This window comes from Chlamydotis macqueenii, chromosome 2 (assembly GCF_036417535.1).
Source record: "Chlamydotis macqueenii isolate bChlMac1 chromosome 2, bChlMac1.mat, whole genome shotgun sequence".
In the NCBI taxonomy this organism is placed as follows: Eukaryota; Metazoa; Chordata; class Aves; order Otidiformes; family Otididae; genus Chlamydotis; species Chlamydotis macqueenii.
The window spans coordinates 95,144,762-95,168,365 of record NC_141557.1 but is presented as its reverse complement, the minus strand read 5'-3'; the positions used below and the strand labels follow the sequence as shown (position 1 = coordinate 95,168,365).

At 36.7% G+C, this 23,604-nt stretch overlaps 1 protein-coding gene across 2 annotated transcripts in view; it reads left to right on the top strand.

Moving 5' to 3' along the window:
• The window catches only part of LPCAT1 (lysophosphatidylcholine acyltransferase 1), a 67,236-nt gene that overhangs the window by 27,280 nt on the left and 16,352 nt on the right, over nucleotides 1–23,604 (top strand). For both annotated transcript variants that reach the window (XM_086740474.1, XM_086740473.1), the window contains exons 9-12: nucleotides 3,009–3,091; nucleotides 14,170–14,295; nucleotides 21,605–21,758; nucleotides 22,659–22,757. In XM_086740474.1, coding sequence (XP_086596600.1) covers nucleotides 3,009–3,091; nucleotides 14,170–14,295; nucleotides 21,605–21,758; nucleotides 22,659–22,757 — 462 coding nt within the window. The remainder of the gene's footprint in view (nucleotides 1–3,008; nucleotides 3,092–14,169; nucleotides 14,296–21,604; nucleotides 21,759–22,658; nucleotides 22,758–23,604) is intronic.

The following is a 23,604-nucleotide window of genomic DNA, read 5'->3' as shown; positions in this document are numbered from 1 at the left end:
AGGCCAGATAGGTTATTTAGTATAAGTGGCTTTTTTTTTTTTCTATTAGGCTGCACTTTTCAGAATGTGAAATTGGAAAACACAAAGAAAAACTTAAGTTTATGTCGATTCTTAACTTTGTTTTGAGGAAAACACTCTCATCTTAAGTGTGAAGACTATTGTAGTGAAAATGTGAAAACAATTAAAACCTTTCCTTTTAAATTGCTGCCTTTATGCATTTTATGGAGAGTAATTACATTTTTGTGGAGGAGTATCTTTTTTTTAAAGATGTTGCATAGGATATTTGACACATGTCCTGCAGTTCTTTTGCTTACATTTTTTAATAATGAAGTAGCTACTTCTCCCTGATGGCAGGGTAAATTAGTAAGAAGAACTATTACACATTTACATACAGATACATGTTACTGTTGTACATATAACATATGCAAATCACAATATTTATCGTTGCTGTGCTTTGTATTTATTTATCCTATAAAATCCTCTCAAATACAATGCACAAAATACAGCCACTGAACAGTTGCATCTATTGTAGAAATTTGTGGTTTGTAGTATCAATTTAGTAGCATGTTTTCAGCTGCTAATAGTATATTTAAAAAAAAAAAAAATCTTTTTTCCAAAACAGTGTCCTGTTTTTGGTAGAAAGGCCGGGGAACGACTGCCTTGTGCAGGGATAAGACAAACCAGCTGATTGGCAGGATGCTGAGTTTCTGTAAGACATACAGAACTTGCACAAGGACAAGTTATAATTTTTGGGCATCATTTTTTTTATTATATTATTAAAAAAAAAAGCTAGTGACTTTCTGATACGGTCCTTATTAAAGCAGGAGCTGGCAGACAGTAGACAAGCAGAGCTGTTTGCAAGGCTACTCACAAGTATGAGGCAGAGTACTTGAGAGGTATTTGTTGAATCTATTTTTGTAAGGAAGTGCTGCAGATTTAGGAACATAGAGGAAAAATTAGTTGTTCTGTGTTCAAAGTCATGTTTTTCTCTGGTCTCCAAAGTTTGTTGGCTTTTATTCCTGCTTTGTTTGATCAGCACAGGGATACTGGCAAATACCAGCCAGCCTTGATACTAGAATTACTGCTGAAGATCCCATAACTCAGGGAGATGTACAGCAAAACACCACAATTTCAGTATGGTTTTGATTAAATGATAGCTTGTGAGGTCTAACAGCCAGCAATCGGGACTCGAAGTTTGTTAGTCTGGGCTTCTCTGCATATAGTGTATGTTCTGGCATACAATACTTGTCATCCAGCACATGTATTGACAAGCAAGTGTCTGTGTAGATTTTATGATAGGTTACTATAAATATTAGCCTGTCTGTCCATCCTTCCTGTACTTGGAGCTCACATACAAGCAGTCTTGTGAAGAACAAAGGGTATGTGATCACTTGCCCATGTTGTTTGTTTTGGCTCATGTCAGTTTATTTTAGTGGCCTGTCAGCTTCAGTGTTCCTACATCCATTACAATCTGCAGCAGCTGAGAGTTCTTCTCTTGGTTTTGTTAGTGGTGCTGAAATGATCACGCTATTTCTATCCAATTAGGCACAGACATTTCAGACCTCTGAAACTGCCTCATAATCAAACTTGTCCTGTGTTTGGATGATTGACTTGATAGCAATTTGCACCTCAAAGTAAAAGAAATAGAATTGGGCTTAGAACTTGAAGGAACAGTCTTTCTGTTTGTTAGCTTCACAGTCTTTGTCCTTTTGTATATTATATCACATCAGGCTGCTGTACCTGCTTGTGAACCTAGAAGACAGGAGTCATATGTTTTCAATTGCAGTGATGCATATAGGAAAGTCTGTAGCAAAACTTAAAATAACTTAGATTTGTCCATCCCTGAATACCTCTAAGAAACAGGTGATTCTGAAAATACAACTAACTTCATAGTTACTGAGAAGTATTTGCTTAAATTATATAACTTTATATTTATTCTCCAGTTCTTATTTTCTTTTTTTAAAGACCAGTGTGAGATTTCTGGATCATAATTACCTATTGGTAACACAAAATGGGAATTATATTAAATATAACTAAGCTTATTGCAAATTTGGCTTCTACTTCAGAAACTTGGCACAGAATTACAAACATTTTCTTTGCTTAGTGCATAAATTATTTCTTTGTGTTGCACTACTAAGGGAATTGTCTGTCTGATACTGAGCAGGGGTAGGAATTTGAGTGATCCCTTCTTGTTCCTTCTGTCTGAGAAGTTAGTTACTTGGCAGAAATCAGATATTTAGACGGTTTTTCAGGTGAGGCTGGCCATGATCTTGGAACTTACATCATATTTCAAGGAACACTTAAAAACATAGCCAAAAACTGGAAGGTCTTTTAACATAGACCATCCCATTCTGAAAGGTACCTTTTCTGTTGCAGGTCTCCAGCAGTTCTGGTTTAATTTTCCTCTTCCAGTCTCAACTGTTCTGTGGCCATCTGTATTTATTGAGAATTTGTCTTTCAATTCAGTATTAATATCCAGTGTCCAGTTTGAAGGAGAATTTTTTCAAAACCTCCAACAGAAGATAAAAACACTTCTGATGAGTACATTAAGCAGTCATATATGATTTCAAAATGTGCAGGGGGAACAGTAAATACCTGATGTCCTGAGACTTTTATTTCTTAGTATTTAAGCTATAGAACACTGTTCATGTAGCAGGTGCTTCTCTTTTTATCTGCAAAGAGCTGAACAATACAGGATGTAAAATAAAAGGTTGTGCAAGAAAATGCTAATATTTTTAAGTTACTTAAAAATTTCTAGTACAATTTATGAAAGGAAGGTAAAAACTATACTCCATGAGGTAAGAAATGAACAGTTACTGTTATATGAATTTCTAGAAGTGATGCATCCTTAAGCATTAAAGACTTCAATTTTTACTGTTTTTATAGTCCTTTTGTTAGTATAATTGTGTAAGTAGCAAAATACTTCATACTTCTTTCACCATAGTGCTATAGTAGAGATTGTTTAAAATGTTAAATATTCTTGGTATAATTTGGTTCTTTGTATGCAGTTTCTACCTGTGTATACTCCTTCAGAAGAAGAAAGGAAAAATCCAGTGTTATATGCCAATAACGTCAGACATGTAATGGCAGAGTAAGTATGTTGTAATATGGAATAAAAATAGATGTGTGATTTTAATTTTAAGGTCAATAAAATGTCATGATATCAAGTCAGTGTAGTTACCTGCTTGCAAAGAAGCTTGTGGTCTGCAGTAGTGTATGCTAAACGTTTTGTATAGAAGTTGTCTTCCTCTGTGAGGAGGGCAGGGAGCTGCAAATGCAGCAGGAACTGTAGGAGTTGCTTAGGTTTTTTTTAACATGTCTTTAATACAACAAGGCAGCTCTGCTTGCTGCTGTGGGGATCTAGGCCTCTGAGGAGAAAGGTACAGTTGAATTGTGTGAAAATGATTGTAACTGAGTTTTGTGCTATTGAGGCTGCATTTTAAGCTATGGCTTTAATGAAGTTAAGAATAGTTTTATGTATTCATTGTTAGCCTGTGGTTATTTCAAACAGTAAAGCACAGGAAAGCCACTCGTGGAGCACTGATACAACGCAAACAATTAACTGAAGTTGGATGTTAATGTGGGGACACTTAACACTTGTCTATAATGTACAATAAAGCTAATACTGAACACACAGACTTTCATTCTCCTTTGCTGTATTTATAATTAACTTCTCTTGTTCATTCTTTTTTTTTTTCCTTTGTCCTTTTAGTAAACCTTCCATTAGTCAGTAAATGTTCTTTTCAGTATTTACAGAAAACCCTCAAGTCTATGATCAGTAATATCTCTTCAAGGATTCATGAATCTTTATACTCCTAATTTTCAAAGAACTTGTGAAATCTTAATTTCCTTTGTGCAACTTCTCTTCCATTTCTAAGTTACCAGTTTCAACCAAAGGCCAGTTTGTAGATAGAAACCAGTAATTCTTCTCTGGTTTATAGGCAGAACCCAGCTGTCTGAGTTTCCTTAAGGATGATTGGCCTATAATACAACAATAGATCAATTATCAATCCATTGTACAGAAGGACATTTCTCACAAAAGAAAAAACAAAGGAATCTGTGTGAATCGACCCAAGTTTTGGTGGCCTCAGACTTTTGTCATTAATTTAAGAGTCAGCTGGCGCTACATAAGTGTTGTCTTGAGATTTTGGGTAGAAGACTGTTATAAAACCTTCATTCTGAACTCCACTTCAGTCAAATGACAGAGATCATGTGGTATAAGGAGGAAATTTTGAAAGACTACAGAGGTTTACAGCAACCTGCATGTTGAAAGCCTTCTCTTCTAAGCGTGTGTAGGAGGAGAGATTATTTTCGTTTTCCTTTTGTTTCTCCCTCCCACCTCTGAAGAATTAGGCATTTGGGGTAAAAGAAGTGCGATGCGAGTCTAAAGGGAAGACTGTCAGAAAGGAGAATAGCAAATATGGCTTGCTTTGAGATTAAGAAAATGCTGCAGATACTGTGTTGATGTGAAAGAAAGATAAGTGTTTAGGTATCAAAGTTCTGAAGTTAAAATGGAGATGGGAATAAACCAGAATGCTGATTCCTGGATGCTGTGAATTACTGTAGACCAGTTAAAATAACAGCAACGTAGCCAAAATGTGCTTACTTCTGACCATTTCCAGATGCTTACTTCTAGTGGCTGTTCTCCACGCTCTCCCAGTTCATTCAAATGGCTTTTGATGTAGGATATACCAGCACTGATGCTGTCAGTCTGATCTGGAGCTGTAGCAGTTGCAACTCTAGCACCTCAGGTGCTATTTGGTGCTAGCATTGCACCCCGTATTGCTGAGTAAAGGACAGTATTACCGCTTCATCTAGATTTGTCTCCTTTTCTTGAAGACTGAATCAGTAACAGTGTACCACTTTCATGTCAAGAGGTTACTTCATGATCTGTTCAGATGTCTATTTTCCCGTTCCTCCTCCTTGTATTTTTCTGGAAGAAGAGTCTAATCCTACTGGATATTTTACAGCAGCAGAGGTGGAGTCCTAGATAATAATGCATTTGAGTCTAGAACCAGTGTTGCGGCAAAATCTTATGTCTTGCCCCAGATTTCGTGAGCAATTGGTAGAAGTTCCTGAACGCAACAACAGATATGATTTCAACTTCTGAAATCTCTTTGCCTTCATCATAATCTTGTCTCATGAACAACTTCTGTCAAGTGTTGAACAAAGCACTTGACAGGATGTCTGATTCCTATGCTGCTTCTGCTTGTTGACTCTATGGAGAATTTTTAGTTTAGACTTATTTGTATAGATTTTCTGTGGGTACCCACAGATGCAAGTGATGGGAGTCTCTAGGTAGTTCCTGTTCGCTTATATGTAAATTGAATATTTGACAAAGATGCTGTCATGCAGAGAGATTTGCTTCCTTAGGACAACAGTTTCTTGCAGGACAGATTAATTTACTTGCTAAAAAAGTGAAATCCAAAGTGAACCTGGCCTTTTGACTCTCTGTTTCAGGACAAAGACTTCTAGCATAACGGTTCTCATGTGGTTCCAGTTTCCTCAGGCAGCCATACCAGTAACAAAGGAAATGCAATTTTTTTTTTTTTTTCTAACTGCTGTAGCACTCTGCGTGTCTTTATTGTATTCCTTCTCATCCAGGATGATGAATATTGTATACTTTTGAAGATGCATTCAAGTGTTATCCCACTATTTGTGCCATTCATCTTTTCTGCTGCTGTATACCATCCATTTGAGTATGAACACACTGGTTTGTTTTTCCTAGACCGTGTTGGGGGTGATCATCTCATTGATGTGACCATCGTGACCAGAAGTTACTCAGTCCAGATTACTATTCTGCAAGCACCCTTTCCTGCTGCTTTTCTGGACCTCTTTTCACAGACCTTTTTTCCCAAACTAAACGTAGTTTGTTTTAATTAATTCAAATGTAATAGAAGCTGTTCTTTTCTTGTTTGGTGGTATTCCAGCATTTGTACACTGGTCTGTCACCAAATTCCAGAAGAATCCAGGTGATACATTTCCATTTTTTAAAGGACACTGTCATGGTAGAAAATGAATTTAAGACTCACAGCCTCTACAGATCTTTCTGTTGAGCCTGTGGCTGTTTGATTCCTGCAATGCTAACCTGCAATGCTGTCTTTTCATTGCAGTCCTTCTCACCAGGAGGATGAGCAAGATCCAAGCCTTAGTGGTTGATTGCTTTACAGCATGTATAAAAATCCAAAGTTTCTTTCTAAAAGGGTTTCTTAATCTCACTATACAATTGCCAGTATTTTAACGTCTGTGGTCTTCAACCTTTTTTCTCATTGATGGATATTTATTCAATAGCATTGGGCCAAAAACTAGAATCATGTGCAGTCTTGTTACAGCCACTCAGCCTACTGTTTCTTGTTTTGGGGATTATCTCTCTAATCAGAACTGGAATGATTCATGCAGGATAGCCACTGCTGCTGAATAGTTACTCCATGCTTGTCTTCCTTTGGATCATTTTCTTATTCTGCTCAAAAGGTATGTGCAGATTAGATTAGTCTAGTGCTTCAGGTGTGGACCCGTACTTATTCCTTGTCAATATGCTTTGCCTTTGGTTTTCTCATACAACCTATTTAGTGAGTCTGTCTTCTTTGGTCTTTCTGGCCTTGTTCCGACTACTGCTCTGTTCAGTTGATAGCATGTTGTAGATGAGATGGATATCGGGAAGTGTGTTTAGAGACACTTCGAAATCACTGAAAGCATTGAGTACTTTCAGTGTGGCAACACTCTGTGCAGATTCCATCTTTAAAATAAATGAAATTTGGTGATATCTTGAGTTTTACTTCACTTTGTTTTTTATTGCTCTAATACAGTTCTGATACCACCATGCTAATAAGTTATGCCACATAGGTACATATTATATTGGCTCACTTTTGTAAGTATTACAGTTGCAAAATCATTATTTTGGTCTTCATGTGCATGAGCTGTTACCACTTTACATAGATGGTAGTCAACGTGGATAGTTTTGATCTGTTTAATTTATTAATTTCAGCACTGACTGTTTCTTCTATTTATTTTCTAGTTCAGTGTTAAGCTTTCTGGCCTCCATTGTTACTTTTTTCTGTTTTGTTTTGGTTTTTTTTATATCTTCAAAGTATTAACTTAGGATTCACTGGAACTGCATTAGTGTTGTAAAATTGTCAGTGTGTAGACTGGAGGGTTCAGTCCTAGCTCTTCTAGAATTATTGGGAACAAATCATCTGACCTTGCCATCACAACTATTTATTTCTAAAAATTTCTCAGTAATAAAGGAAGCATCTCTACCACTGTTAAAGCATTGGAAAGGACTTCATTTTATTCATAAGATGGCATCTTAATTGTTTCCTAATGTAAAGTATTTATTGCACATGACTGCTTTTTTGCCTCTTGGCAATTTTACTATCCTCAGCTAGTAATAAGTTATGTCACTGTTTATATTTTTTTTCTTATGCTGTAAAAACAAAGTTATGCTGTTAGATGCATCAATTGCAACTTTGTCTTTTCCATATTGTTTTTCTACATTGTAGTTTCTAATTTACTGATACTCATTTAAAGTTTGTTTCTTTGGAGGTTTTTTCCCTAAAATAAAAAATTAGTTGTCTCTCTTCATGGTGGAATTATAGCCTTTTGCCTGTTGAATAGATTCTTGAATTCTTGAACACCTACTTTACATTAGCACTTTTGTTCTGGAAGACATTTGTTAGTTTGTTATCTTACTATCTATTAGGGCTCAAATATATTTAAAAGGAGTATTTCAGTAGCTCAGCTGCTAGTTAGTTGCATGTACTTAGCCCTGTTCATTTTGCACACAAGTAAGCCAGTCATAGTGCATGCCACTAATGGTAAAAATCTGCACTGCGGGCTTTTATGTGCAAGTTTAAAGTAACCTCACTTGTAATTACAGATGTAAGCTGCTTAGATAGTTATACACAGACCGGTTGGACACTTACTAATGTATAAGCACAATTTGTTTTGCTTTCATTTGTTAGTTTCTCCTACAGAGACTGTCTTCAAAATAGGAAAGAATAAGGTTTAGATAGTAGCACTTGGAAAAGAATGCAAGTTGAAATATTGCAGCTTGGTTAAATTTTTTTATGCATGTGGCAGATGTTTAGACTGAAACCTGATGGAAACTGGACGCCTTTGCCTGGTTTTCAAAACAGTAAGCAGCTCAGAAATGAAGATCTGTTAGCGTTCCTGATTTGAGCATTTCTTTTTTCTGATCTTTCTTGGAACTCAGCATTGTAACTACATACATGACACTAGCCAGGAGTTTTGAAGTTTCTTTTGTGGCGAGCCCAGAAAGGCAGATTTCCTGTAGAAATACCAAAATGTCATGGTCTGGTTTGAATTTTTCCAATAACTCTGTTTTTCTTCTCCACTTACACAAACATTTAAAGATATGTTTTTATATTTACAGTAGATGCTCAAATCAACTAAAGTGCAGAGTGTTAGACATGGAACTTTAAAACATCTCTCTGTCTTATGTTTCCTCTGTCAAGCCTTTGCCAGGATCACTTTCCCCTTGTTGGAGCATATCATAGAGTAAAAGCAGTAACTCTTATCAGTTTGACATACGTGGATTATGATTTTGCTTTTGAGAAATGAATCCTTTTTTACAGCATGCTGGTGAAGGCCAAAGATACTAGAGGTAGTCTTCTGTGTCCATTTAACCTTTTGTCATTTTCTAGGTAGTCAAAATCAGATAATTTTTTTTTTTTTCCTTGCAGGTTTTGACAGTATCAGAATGCGATCTCTGCCACTGTATGTGATATGGTAGTGCTAGATGCTGAAGAATAGCCTTGAGGATATGTTTATGGTAGCTTACTGATCTCATGGCCATTTGTTGTATTTTCAGTGGCCAGTTAAACCTAACTTTGGAAAAACTGTTGTGCTCTGTGCCTATGCTGTCTGAAGTTTTATATGTGATTCTGCAGAAGCATGGGTTGGATGCTAAGCACTCAACTTCAAAGTTCAAGACTTTTTTTTTTTTTTTTACTATTTTTATGCCATCAAAGATATGAGGATTAGTGTAAGTGGAATTAGGGAAGTGCTGGATTTAACAAGTATCCATTTGTTTAGGTTTCAGATCGTATACAAAAATGGAGATGAGAACTACATTGTGCACTGTTTATTTTTGTGAATCCTCTAAGTGTGGCAGTTAGGCAGACATAGTTACTGAACAGGGTTAACTCTGTGCAGTGTCTTGATAAGTTTATTTTCTCAAGGAAGAAATACATCTTCTAAAGTTAAGTAATATTCCGCAACAGTCTGTTTTGAACTGGATTTTTGAATGCTGACAACGCTAAGAGAAGCTGCTTCATTTTTCACCCCTTGAAGATCTGTGATGTACAAGCCTACAAGACCAGCAATTACAGGACCCATTTTGTTAACATAAGGGATAAATGGAGCTCTTAGCAGCTTCTTTTTCTGTCTAAAAGTTAAACCATTATGAGATATTCTATTCTTGATGTGAATTCCAGACTCTTAGGACTGGACCTTCATTTGCTCAGAGAATGTCACAAAGTAGGAGTAGTCCAAGGAGAGAAAAGAGGCTATCTACCCTGTCTTTCCAAAACTAAATAGGTGAAAGCTCTTTAGCCTGGGAAAGAAAGGAAAAGGGTGGGGGGGGGGGAATCCAAAACAAAATTAAAAAATCCAACTGCTGGAGAGTTGTTTTAAGGTCAGTAAAATCATGAGTATAGAAGTCTGTTACTTCTAAAGAAGAAGAGATAGAAAGCACTCAACAGTAGATCAGCTAAAGGTAGATGGAAATACCCTTTAAAAGCGTGTACAAAATTGTGTCATTCACTACCAGATGCATAAAATGAATTCATCAGAGAGCTGAGATCTACTGTAAAAAATTTGTCCCATCAGTGATTCCGAAACAGTGGTTCAGATAGCCTCTGGTTCAGGAAGTCCCTATACAGGGGGGGCTACTGGAAGCTGAGTTTTTTATGCTGTGTTTTGTATGTCTTTTCTAAACATCTGACAGTGAAGTAAAATACTAAATTTTGATAGGGTGCTGAAAACATTAAAAGGCTATAAAGATTATAGCTGATTTAAAGGGGGATTTTTGAGCAGCCTGTGGAATATTTTGTAGATTAGTTCACAGTTCTGCTTATTAACAATGTAAAATGTTTTGAAAATGTTTTTGTTGAAGCGTAGATTCAGAATGTCACAATATTGCCTGTGCTATTTTCTCTCACTTGCATAATATTCCAGCAGTTTATGTTCAGAATTTTGCATGCGTAGTGCATTGGTATGCAGAAAATGAGAAAATTGATAATTCACTTTTATATTATGACTGCACCAGTGTTAAACATAGGGAGCTGTTTGGTGTGAGAAGTCAGGATATAACAAGTACAACCATTTTGTGTAACAGATCAGGTTTGCAGGAAGGCTTTTGGGCTTTTGTTTGTTTTTGGTTTGGTCTGATTTTTTTGAAGTGACTGGCTGACTTTGGAATTTCATGTAGTGTGATATCATGAAAGGTAAATAGACAGCGTGTCAGGGAAGGCAGGGAAAAAGTCTCAAGGTATGTCAAGCCAGACGTACACATCTAACCACATAAAATTGCTGGACATTAAAAAGGCCAACTTGGGTTAACTGTGAAAGCAGTAGTAGTATGAAGAAAAGAGGTGAAAAAATGCTTCCAAATGAAATATGGGAAAAGCTTCCTAGTTTATTAAAAACATTAGGTTGCGCTTGCAATTTGCATCTCAAATTGAAGTAATCTTTTTTTGTTGTTGTTTTTCACTAGCAATTGAATTGAGGTAGAGAAAGATTGCCCTGGAGATAAGTTGGAATAGTTTGGTAACTGGTTCTGTAGAGAATCCTGTGAGTTGCAGTTGCACCCAGGCTTTACAGTGAACTCTAGTCTTTATTCCAAGAAACTGAAAAATTCACAGGTCTTGGCATAAATAATGAACTTTATAAGTTCCCCAGCTTCAGTTTCTTCAATGCTCTGAGCTGAAATCAAGGTCCTTTTGTGTTAAACTGCTAGCCCTATACAACTTGTGATTTATCTTCTGAACTCAAGAGCACCTTGAACTCAAATTTATCTGGCCTTGGTTAATCCTATGACTGAACTTTAGTGTGAGCAAAAGTTTTCTTCCCCTTCTTTACTTCTGATCTTTAATTCTAAAAGTCTGAATGTGCATATAAATGCACTGTTTCGGTTCACTTTGCATTTTTTTGGAAGTCCAAAGGCTGGAAAGTTGCTAACAGATGAGCAAGAGAATATGCTTTTATCGTTCTCGGTCTTTTTTTTGTGTGTGTGTATTGACACTGGGCACGCATGCAGGTACTAATTGTAGTGAGAATTTTCCTGTACTAATAACACTACGAGTTTGGCCCAAATACCACTTCTGTAAGGGGTTGCACACAGCTATAAAAAGATGCAGGCTATATTTTCCCCTTACGGTTTGGCTGTGTCTGAGATGATCCCTGCTTTTGTTTAGAATTTGTTCTGTAGCATAAGTTTGGGTTTGGTTGGGTTTTTGTTTTGTTTTGTTTTTTTAAATTCCTCTTTGGCTGAGCTCCTTCAACGTGTCCAGGGAGAAGTTATTTAAATTTGGCATTGGTTCTGGGATGGCTGGCAGTTGGGCTTCTACCCTCCCCCCAGGTTGAGTGGCCTGATCTTTCTTAGTCATCTTTCTTTTGATGTGTTTGGAAAGCTTCTAGCTTTTAGTTTTAACAAGTTATTGTTGCTTTGCTTGCTACTTTATGGTTGTGTTTTAACTTGTCTGTCTTCTCTGTTTTCCTTGAGAGAACATGGGGTTTCTTTTTTTTTTTCCCCTCCTCTTAAAAAAATAAGTATTTTTGTTCTAATTGCCACCTTTAAGCAGTTGCTGAGTCATACTGGATTTTTTTGTCCTTTTTTTATAAGTGTCTTTTTACTTTTCCTTACTCCCTAATATGGTGTCACTTTGTACCACAAATGAACACTTCTACCCTTTCAGTTTCTTGGTTTAACTTGTTTTTAACCAACTTTCCCTTTTCTGAGTAGTTGCCTTATGCTTCAGTTGACAGTCCATAAGTTGCTGAATTTCTATTGTGTACTGTACCTACTGTTACGTTAAGATCTGATGGGAGTTCAGCTGTTTCACTGGCGGTTGACAGGGAAGTTTATAAAGATGATCTAGTGCGCACACAGTACGAAAGAAGGGAATATGAAATAGTCTAAACTGGCAGGGTAGGCTCTCCTTCTTTCATCTGCGTCTTTTTCTTCTGCCAAGGAAAATTGATTTTGTATTGTATTAATAACAACTATTTCATATTGTATAATGCAACGCTATATTGAACTATATATTATAAGTATTTACAAGATCTGCAATACTTGATCTTTAAAGTCAGGTGGAATTTGGAAATGGATTTAAGTCCCCACAGCATAGAGGAGTTCTTCATCTGGATTTTACACAACATTCATTACTACATTAACCATGAGTCTATGGGATGAGATATGATAGACAAGAACCTCTTGTCCATTCCATTAAGATGGCTTATTGATTTGCCTATAGTACTAGGACATTCTTGATAGGAAGAGTAGAGTGATGAAACATGAACAGATGAAGTGAAAAATTTGGAGGAACTGAATTTAGTTGCTTAGATTCACCCAAATGAGGCAATCTAGCCTTCAATAGTCTGCAGTATTTTAAGATGCTTTTTCTATGTACCTGTATCTTTTTGGTATAGTTGGCTTTTTCCTTTTGTTCCTTCCTGTTTGTTGTTCCTTCTTGCAAGGGGAAGGCTGTTCATCCAGAATCACTACCCTGTACATTCTTGTTTTATTCACAAATAGCTTATAAATAATATCTAACTTTTTAAACATATTTGATACTTTTGAGCCTGATTATCTGTTAGTGAGGTGTTCTTCCTGAATATTTGACTTTCTCAGCCTTAGAGAGAAGAGAGAAACCCTGATCAGTAGCTTTAATGGTAAGTGTATGTCTTACCTAATGTGTTAGAATTCCTGGAGTCTGACAATTAAATGGTGGATAAAAGAGAACTGACTTACATTGCCTACATTGGCATTCAAAGGCCTTGTAACAAGATTCTGGGGAAGAGGCTACTTAACAGAATTTAAGTGGTTATCGCGTGAGAGGTAACTGCCATTACAGATGAAACTGTCTATAATAAAGCGTAGAATTGAACACACTTTTCATCAAAGCCGAAATGACTGTCTCATGCCTTGGGGTTTTGTATCAATCTTACCATTACTGTATGTTAACTTCACTGATGAAAAAGGTGGTTAGTAGTAAAGGTAAGCCAAGAAAAAAATTTTGTGAAGACTTCATCAAACTAGAAAAGGCTGCACAAAGGAGATAACGTTCTGTTCTAGGATAAGTAAAATCAAGTATAATGAAAAATGTGGCAGATGAATAACTCATATGGAGCCATGTTTTGCTTTCTAAATTGCATCTTATGTTTGTACACTGAATTCTTGAAGGCCTCTTCCAAACCAAAGTGTCTTGCTGTCAACTTTAGCACAGCAAATGCAGTGCAACTACAATATCAATGTTTCCTTTAAGTATCTTTTGGTGCTGTTGTTGCTACAGAGCATCAGGTTAGAAGTAAAGCAAAAATGAGTACTTAATTGTTTGGCATTTAAAAACTTGGGAGTATTTTTTGTTCTATCTTTCTTATGTCATACACTTAAAAATAACTGGTGTTTGCTTGGAGTTGAACTCTGCTTGCTCTTCAGCTTTGTGTTCTAGCCGTTTTTTATAGAGAAATGTTGCCTGTTGTATAATTTTAATATTACCTGAATGTAATAGTTGTTTTACTCAGGTGATTATTGATTCATTAACATGTTAGTGCAATAGTAATAATGTAAATATTTAATATCATTGTTAATAAATATGTTTTTTTTCCTAAATTAATAATTCTGAAACCCTTGTTATTCACTTGTATGAAAATATTAAGGCATTTGAAGGTCTTTGCACTGCCTAATTTTTCCTTTGTGTTCTTTTTATGTTTTGCATATACTTGTAAAGTCAAAATAGATGTTCTGCAATGGGTAGAGTACTGTATTTCATTCTTTGTATGTGAACTTTATTTTATGGGTTCTTCCTTATAGTTCTTCAGAATAGAGAGCATAATTATTGCAGGATTTCTTACTATTAAAAAAAAGTGATGATTCTGCTGAGTTTTCTTAGATCGTCATGCTTACTTTGTTTCTTTGATTTATTCAAGGGCGTTGGGAGTTTCAGTGACAGACTATACATTTGAAGATTGTCAGCTAGCTTTGGCTGAGGGACAACTTCGTCTGCCTTCTGACACGTGTCTTTTAGAATTTGCAAAGCTTGTGAGAAGCCTTGGGTGAGCATATACAATATTTATATGTAAGGTGCATCTTTATTGTATATATATATATCTATGGTTAAATAGTTTTCCAGTCATATAACAATATTGCATTTAACAATATATATGGAATGTGTCATATTAGGATTGAGGAAACACCAATACAAAATTAAATCAATACTGTTCTCCACTTGCAAGCAGCACCCCTAGATCCTAATGAGTAGGCTGTAAAATTTGTATTTTCAGTCTGACAAGTGAGCAGAGTGGGTCTGAAGTGTTCATTCCTGAACAAGGCTAAAAGACACCTCCTGAAGAGTGTCAGGAATACTGTGGGATTCCTAATATTTGATGCAGTTAAGAGTCAATTGCCCTTTCCTGTGACATCTATGAAGGGAGGACAGTGCTGCCACAGCAGTCTTGTGACTGGATTAACATTATAATAGTGAGGGCAGAGGGGTCACCCTTTCCCAAGAAGCACAAAGAAGTGGTTGATCTTTTGAGTAGGTTACTGCTAGATGGGCTTTCTAATGAAACTGTAGCTTAGTATATGCCGTGTGGCTCCTCTCCTCTCTTCTCATAGCTTCAGTTTCCTCTGGCTTTACTTTTCAGAAAAGCTTCAGCATACTAGGGAAGAAATGCACATAAACCAAATAGTAGAACTTGTTGCTGATGTTTTCCAATTTTTCTCCTTTTTTTTCTCTCATCCACTTGAACAACCACAAACTAAATTTTACAGCCTCATCCTATTAATGGCTTTAATATACTAACACTGTTTTCCATTTTTTAATCTCCTCACCTGAAATTATAGAGCATAGTTTCATGTTTTCATGAAACTACTATACTTCATTTCCTATCACTAATTTTTCCTTCATCTTCCAGCTTATGTACATAAATGAAAAAAAAAAAGAGAGATCTGTTGGAGATATAGGATGGCATATATTATGCATTCAGATGACAAACTTATATTAATTCATTGTCAGACCCTCTGTCTGAAAAGATTTCCAGTAGGATAGGAGAGGCTTCTAAGGGGCAACAAAGATTCTTGCTTTATTCCAAAGGCTATGAATTTACAGTACTAAGAAAAAAAAAGCAAACAAAACAAAAACAAACAAACAAAAACCTAACCCATAATACCACCCACATCTCTTAATATGTAGTTGATTATCCCAGGATTCAGTTTAATCCTCATGTTAAATTGTCTGGCTTATGTCTGCTCAATTTAAAGCTGTTCTTTCAAATTATACTTTTCTGAGTTTTTGTTTTGGCCTCTAAAACAATTATGTGCATTTGTGAGTGAGGTTTCCCACAACCCAGATGTTCTTGATCTGGTTTGAGCAATTGTACATTGATGAAATATTATCCTGTCTTGATTTGGGTATGTGCCAGTAAGGCAGCTATTACGATGGTATTTTTCTGGCACAATAGGATGAAGACTGTAATATGACTTCATCTCTAATGCACGTTTGATGGCAGTGCAGTTATTTTGCTGTTTATTCAAAGGTTTTGAGGCCAAGGAGGCATTAAGTTCATCCAGTCACATCCCTGAATAACTGGAACACTAAATTTTATCCACTGGATTTTGCATCCAGTCTTAATACTTGTTTTTGAGAAATAACATACCTTAAAGCTAACATCCAGTTTTCCATGCAAGTTTTTATAGTAAGGCAAATCCAGGCTTGTTTTTTGTTTAGATTCTTTGAAATCCAAGTTATCTCAGTTTGCTACACTGGAGAGTTGGTTTTTTTGTTGTTTTTGTTTTTTTTTTTTCTATTCACGTTATGTATCTACAGTATTCATTAACATGGTCTGTACATTTTGCTTAGTCTGTGCTCAGCTGGATGGGATCCAATCCAGAAGCCACAAGCCACAGCAGTGACTTCTCATGCTTCATCTAATGCAGAGCTTGAGCTCTGTTAACACAGCTATATAGCTGCCAGGTTACAGATGTCTGAACTCAGCTGCCTCGTACTGAACTCTGTAGTAATATGACTGCTATATCAATGAGATCAATTTATTTTGGTCTCATCTTCCCAGATTCTGCATTCATGAGTCCTCAAGCAGTTATTCTTCTGCTGAGCTTGATGATCTAATCTATGTCTAACCAATGAGCTGATTACGAAGCTATATGCGGTCTTTATTGTAGCTTTCAAACATTGTAAATCCTCTGCTTCCTTTGATTTATTCCACAATTAATTACCCTACTGTTTAAACTGATTCTCTGTTTGTACTCTAACTGGATCTGCTACTGTGTTCTAGACACTGAAGCTTGTTTTGGATTTTGTGCCTTATTAAAGACCTCTTCGGGTATCTTCTTCTTCACAAAGCGCTAATAAAGTATAATTAAGTCTCATCTCCATCTTTTTAGGAGCTGTTCCAGGATAGTTCCCTGCAAGGAGATTATTTTAATTTATTTGCTCCTATTGTCTCAAACTTGTGTCCATTCCAGTTCCTACATTCACTTTGCTCATGAATTAAATGGACCTTCCAGCCTTAATTGTTGTTTCCCTTTCTTATGGAAGCGTGGCTTTTAGACCATCAGTAGCTCCCCAGATAACTCCCAGTTTTTCAGTCAAATGATTTTCTAATTATGTTTTTTTTTAGTTGTGGTTATTCTCAGTTGTAGTTGTTTTCTTTTCTGAACACTAGAGGTTTCTCTCCTCTCATCAGAAAATTTTAAAAACCCAAATGTGACACATACTGCAATCCAAAGTAGAAATTTTTTATAGTGACTGTGCTCTACTTGCTGTTAGATGAGGCTTATAAAATCAGGTCTTGATGTAACCTGAGATTTTGCTCAAGTAATTCTAGTGGTCCAAGCCTTTTGCATCTTTTGGGGCGAGCAAGAGGGGGTGGTATTGATAGCCTCATAGACTTTTAGCCAGATTAAGGGTCATCTGTTTGCTTATCCTGTGGTTGATTTTTATTTTATTTTTTTAACCGATCTGCTCTCTCTATCTACCCTTCAATTTGTTAGCATTCAATACTCTGCTACTGCGTTATTTACTTAATTGCTTCCTGGTTGTTTTTTTCCCAGATTCTTCACTTTTAAAACCCCAGGTGTGATTTGGAACACCTGTCAAGGGTGGATGTGTCTCACATCCTTTTAGTTAAGTAAATGTTTTATACTTCCTGATTTTTTTTCTTCTTAATTTGAAGTCTTTTTGGTAAATATTCTTTAAAAAAAGATTTTTATTTTTTATTTTTTTTTTTTTGGAGGCTAGGCAGCACTGATACTTGTACAGGACAGCACATAATCTCTTCCAGTATAGTAGTTGGCTTCCACTTTGCGCATCAAAAAGTAATAAGTACGGAAAGTTCCAGCAAGAATATAATATGGTGTCATGGTGAATGTGCATTTCATTGTTGGTATACGTGTGGAGCAAAAGCCTTTGGTTTGACAGGTTCTTGACCTGGTGTTTGCATTTAGTACACAGACTCTGAGGTTCTTTGAACTTTTCACTGAAGACAGTATGTCTTTGATTATGTCCTCTTTTTTAAAAGGTATGGTTTGTACCTAATCATCTTTTTCAGGTCAGATTTCAGAAAAATCTCCTGTTCTTGCTTTCTAGATTTATTAGCTTTCTCAGTAGGCTTACTTTTGTTCAGTAATTTTTATCTTTAACAACGAGCAACAATTTATTTTTTAATTCTTTTGGGATCCTTAACTGTCTACTTTGCTTTCCTGAGCCTGAGTATTATTGATGTCTTATATCCATATGGTGGGTACTAGTGATGTCTGCCCTGGAAGAATGTCCTACAGCCTTAGCAAGCCTGCAAGGTTTACTTCCTTACACACTCCCTGGCCCTGGTGAAATAGAGTGTTAGTAAACTTGAGTTGTATAAATTCTGTTGTCTCTTAAAAGCCATAATATTTTGATAAGAATGACCTGAATTAAACAGCAGTTCCATTCTGACTGCAACTTTCCAATATCATCTCATCCACTTGGCCCCGAGGATCCTACTAGGCAATGCCCCTGTAGGGTTGCAGGATCCACAAGGAGGAGATAATGGCCTCATAGGGCTGTTGCTGGTCTATTCTTGCTTGATAGCCTTTACCATCCAGACTGCAACGCAAATTTCTGCTGTGCATGTGTGCCTGAAATGGTGGTCCAGAGCTAGAGCCAGGGTAGAGCTTTGCATCCCCGAAGTAACCCCTCACAGCTAACTAACAGTGCCCTGACTTCAGAGTGTTCAGGGATTGCCTATAAGAGGAAAAATACCCTTGGAGGATGTTGTCCATCTGCATTCGTGATAAAAGCAATACTGTCCATTACAGGAGGTGACCACAGATCAGCCTTAACATAGCAAATACCAACCATGGTAATTCCTGCCTTGTGGATCAAGGCAGGGTGTGCCAAAGTATTTGGCAGGTTGGCTTTGCACCTGTTCAGTATGCTTTCTCCATTATGACACGAAGTTGCACAGAAGTACATCAGCAGACATAATGTATTGACATTACATAATGTATTATGTATATAAACTGAATGTATTATGCTTTTCTGGCTTAGGGCATGTTTCTTTGAGCTTGCAGTTTACAGTAGCTAGCTACAAGATCCAGCTGTTCTTATGCAACTTGCAGCTCTGTTAGACACTAGAGGGTTTTTGGCAGGTTCCCAGCATGCAAGAGAGGAGTTTGTTTTCAAATAGTCAAATGCAGCTAAAACTAGCTTTAAGGAGGTAAGATATCTCACTTCCTAAAAATAGTGGTAATTATGCTGAGAATGTCCTACCTTCAGGAATCTGATTTTCCTTGTGAAGTCTGCTATGAAGGACTTAATCTTCAGAGCTATTAATCTTGAAAAATGTCCTTTCCATCTTCAGGGACTTGGAAATGACCTTTTGTTCTCTTCAGTGTGCATTGGCCTAAAAAATGAAGCAAAACACCACAACAACAAATAATGTTATGTATTGTACAGCCTGCATGGAAGCCATTAGGCAAACAAGCATGATGTCATGAGCAAAGATATCAGCTTTTGGCTTTCTAGCTTTTATAGCCTCCATTGGGGTAATACTGGCAATTTTAAAGGAATTGAGTCATTCCAGCCATTTCAGAACTTCTTGTGGGATTTGGAACACTTGGCTTCAAAAGACTTCAGCAGAGTAGGTCATGGTCATCCACATATCAATTATATTCTGAAAGGGCTATATGGAAGTAAGCCCAGCTTGGATTACTAGAAGTACAATGCAGTCAGACTCAAACTGAAGCAATGTTTGCCTTACTGATCCACATACTCTTTTTGAGATTGACTCACATCTCCCTCTGTATTTACAAAACCCAAACCACAAGGTGTCTGCAAGATTCATGCTAAGCCACGGTACTTTCTGTACAAGGTTTTTACTTCAAACCTTTTAGCTTTTTGGACTTAATTAACTGGTGAAGTGTCTTGAATACTGCTCACCAAATGAATACTCCATCAGTTCTAGAAGGTGAATTTTGAGTAAATTAATTGCCAAACAAATCTCTCTGATGTAGAGACAGATGTTAGACTGCATATTCTGTGTCATTGGTGACTTATCTCAAGGGAGAATTCTGATGCCAGCTGTCCTCATCCTACAGTTAAAATACATTTCAGCTACTTCAGTGAGGATGTATCATCTGTGAACACTACTGATATATAATCCTGCATGTGAGAAGCTGAGTTCTGTGTGCATCTCAAATCTCCCATGGATTCCTTTGTTATTGTTCCTGCTACTTCTCTACTTGATCATGCAAAATTAATGTTTGCAATGAAATGTTCCACTGCTCTTCTTATACTGTCTACGACCAAAACTTAAGATAGGTGCTTTAGTGCTAAGATGGAGAACATACGAATGTTCTGTGGGGGCCATGGGTCTCTGGGAGAATTAGTGCATGTTGAGGTCTTATAATTCAAAATACAGAGCTTGGCATGGTTCAGTTAGTATATTTTTGGTAAGTCAGCTTAGGTAATGGCAGACAGCCTAGTAGTTGTGCTTTTACTTAAAAGCAGTGATTTTCAGGAAGTGTCATTTCAGCAAGCAGTCAAGGTGTGGAGCTGATATCTTTATTCAGAAATTCCTGAGAATGCTGGTATTAAGTATTTTATTCATTCTTGCCTCTGAGAGGAAGTTGCTGTGGAGTTGCAGCTGCAGTCTGAACAGTTCTGGTGTGAGCTTGTGAGTTCTGCAAATAACTGCTTTTCCTTGTCTGCAGCAGCAAACAGCAAAACAGACAACTGCAGAAAAATATTGTAGAAAACTTTATTGGCTTCTTCTGTCTTCAAACTGCAAAGTTTGAATGCCCACATTATCCTAAATCAGTTCAGAGGAAACCTGCTGATCAAGATTTGGTTGATGTTGTATAAGGAGGGAATTTACTTTTCCTCACATACCTGCAGCACCATTTATTATATTGATAGTAAGACTTTTTAGCAAAGCGAGAACAGACAACTTCACTTGGGGGGGGGGGAAGAAAAAAAACAAACAAACCAACCACCATGTAGCAGATATCTGCATAAATATGAAGCTGTTCATTTATCAATCAGAAGGACTGAGGGAATTTCTCTAGCTGTATTAATTGCTGTAACTTTGGGTCACCTTCTGACGGTGTTCAACTCCAGACTGAATCTGAAAAATGAGGACTGACAAACAGGATTAACGGTATAATCGCTATTATGTAATCCCTGATTTCTTTTAGGCAAGATCTATCAGGTCTTTCCTGTTCAGTGACACCAGTAAATTTGGAAACATAATTGGTTTATGTTACAGTCCTACAATACAGCCATTTTCAGGTGACCTAAATCCCACCTAGTTCTCCATGCCTGGTATTTATTTGCTAGTTCTAGACTGTTTCTTGTTTATGTTGAGCCACTTACGCATACAGCTAATAATCAAGGTAGAATAAAGGACCCAAGTTTATGACAAGGGTTCCTAAGCCCTTACAGCATTTTCTAATAGTAAATTTGGAAACATAATTGGTTTATGTTACAGTCCTACAATACAGCCATTTTCAGGTGACCTAAATCCCACCTAGTTCTCCATGCCTGGTATTTATTTGCTAGTTCTAGACTGTTTCTTGTTTATGTTGAGCCACTTATGCATACAGCTAATAATCAAGGTAGAATAAAGGACCCAAGTTTATGACAAGGGTTCCTAAGCCCTTACAGCAATTTCTAATACAGTTCAAGAACTAATGGGAGCCTTAATTACAGGAATACATTATTTTGTAATAAGGTTTCTTGGTAATTCTGATTACAGATTTTGTAATGTTTTACACCGTTATCATCCATTGCTTCATTTAGTATATTGAAACTTGTGTTGTTAAAACTGGGTTTATGTTTAAAATGTGCAAAAATACTATGTTTTCTAGGCTGAAGCCAGAAACACTTGAAGATGATCTTGATAAATATGCTACAAGTGCCATGAAAATGAAAAAAGAAAAGGTTGATCTTAAAGAATTTTCAGCATACTTGGAATTTCCAGTTTCTCACACATTAGAAAGTATGTTTGCGCTTTTTGATGAGGTAAGAAACAACATCATGTTTAAAAATTGTACTACTTTTGGTAGGCTCTGCTTTAGCCTAATTCCGTTCCAGCTGAATTCCCTGAGGTCTGATCTGGGCCAGTGCTAAGTGCTTTTGAGCACTTCATCACACTGTTTGCTTACTGCATTTCCCTTTCAGCAAGGTAAGAGCACCTATCATAAGCTAAATAAAAGCATTTACTCAGGTAGAAGGTAAAAGGAGTATCAGTTGAACAAAACTGATTATCTTTCTAGATGCAAAATATGAAGAGGAAGAAAGATGGGTTCAGGCTAAACCTCTGCTGCTGCTTGTTGCAACTGAATGCAGTGTCTGTTACCTGATATTTCACTTACCTCGTAAATAAATCACTTGTTCTTCCAGGATGCCTTAAACCTGAAGGAACTTGGCAAATGAGCCAGTTTTTCATTCCTCTGGCAATCAGTCAGAATGGGGATATGACTGTTATCTTTGTCTAGGTGAGGTGCTGTTTGGACCAGGAGGTGGATATGTCCACAATGTTTTCTCTTAGACCAAAGAGCAGATGTCATCTGTTCAGGGCTTAAATTAGGCTACCTTGCCATCTGGTTTTCCAATTTTAGTTTCAATCCATTAATTCAGATGGTTTAACGTAAAAAGCGTAAATATGCAAGTGCAGGGTGATAGTAGCAGCACTATCTTCCAAGAAACTTTGAATTATGACTTCTGACTGAGACTCTGCAACGGGCCTGCAGAGCTTTGACCCAGGTTCTTGCACTGATGTGATTCCATTTCAGCGAGACTTTTCCCACAGTGGTATATGTAATGATCTTTCTGAATATTCTGCATCTTTAGCAACAGTTAGTTAGTTCTGACAGTTCTCAGACAAATTGCAGCATATTGAGGTGAGGTTTTCTTTCACAGAATGAAGATGGCATAATTGACATTCGCGAATTCGTCATTGCTCTGTCAGTTGTATGTAAGCCATCTAAAACTCTGGAAACAATTCAGTTGGCATTTCAGGTAAGCAGCATTTTCTTCCTCTATGTAGTTTACTTATTTTTAGAAATTACTAATATTACCATTAGACTTAACAGAAGCTTGTTTCACATACCTTTTTAATACTTAATTACATTTTAAAGTAACATTAATGGAAAGTTAGATTAAGAGGCCATGTGCAGAGGGAATGCACTGCAAGTTTCAGTTGTGTAAAATTATGGAAGTTTGCAGTTTGAAATTGTTCCCTGTGGAACACCTGTAGAATCCTTTTCAGCACATTGAGTCTCAAACCTGAAGTCTTTTGTAGCGATGCCTCTAAACTAAAGGCTAATGAATTATGCTTACTACTTTTATCATATTTCAAGCAAATCTTATTTTTTGAGTTAAATATTTTAAAACTCTTCCTACATGTTAATAGAGATTAATTTATTTTACCTCTTTTTATCTTCTTGATAAGATTTTCTTCCCTCTTAGTCTTAGCATGTTTCTATGTTGGTCCTGCAGTCTCTGCCCAGACTTTATGCTTCCCAGAAATGCTCCTGATCTTGTTCTAGCCTCGGTGGTTTGTTGTAGTGTCAGCATAAATGGTTAACGCAGGCTTTTGGGGAAAGTGACAGCAGTAATACTTAATGTTTGCCACTCTGGTGGATTTGTCTGACACCTTGGTTTGTTACTTTTTAATTTATTTATTTAATATTGCTATTTCAACACGCAAACTCTGCATCCTGCATCATCTTTTCCCCTTGCCTTCAACTCATGTGGTCTTTAGTGTTTGAAACTGGGAAGTGCTAACTCGTGATGCTGTCTTCACTATTGAGTGCATAAAGTTGGGAACATTCAGTAGTATGGTACTACATGGCAGTGCTATCTT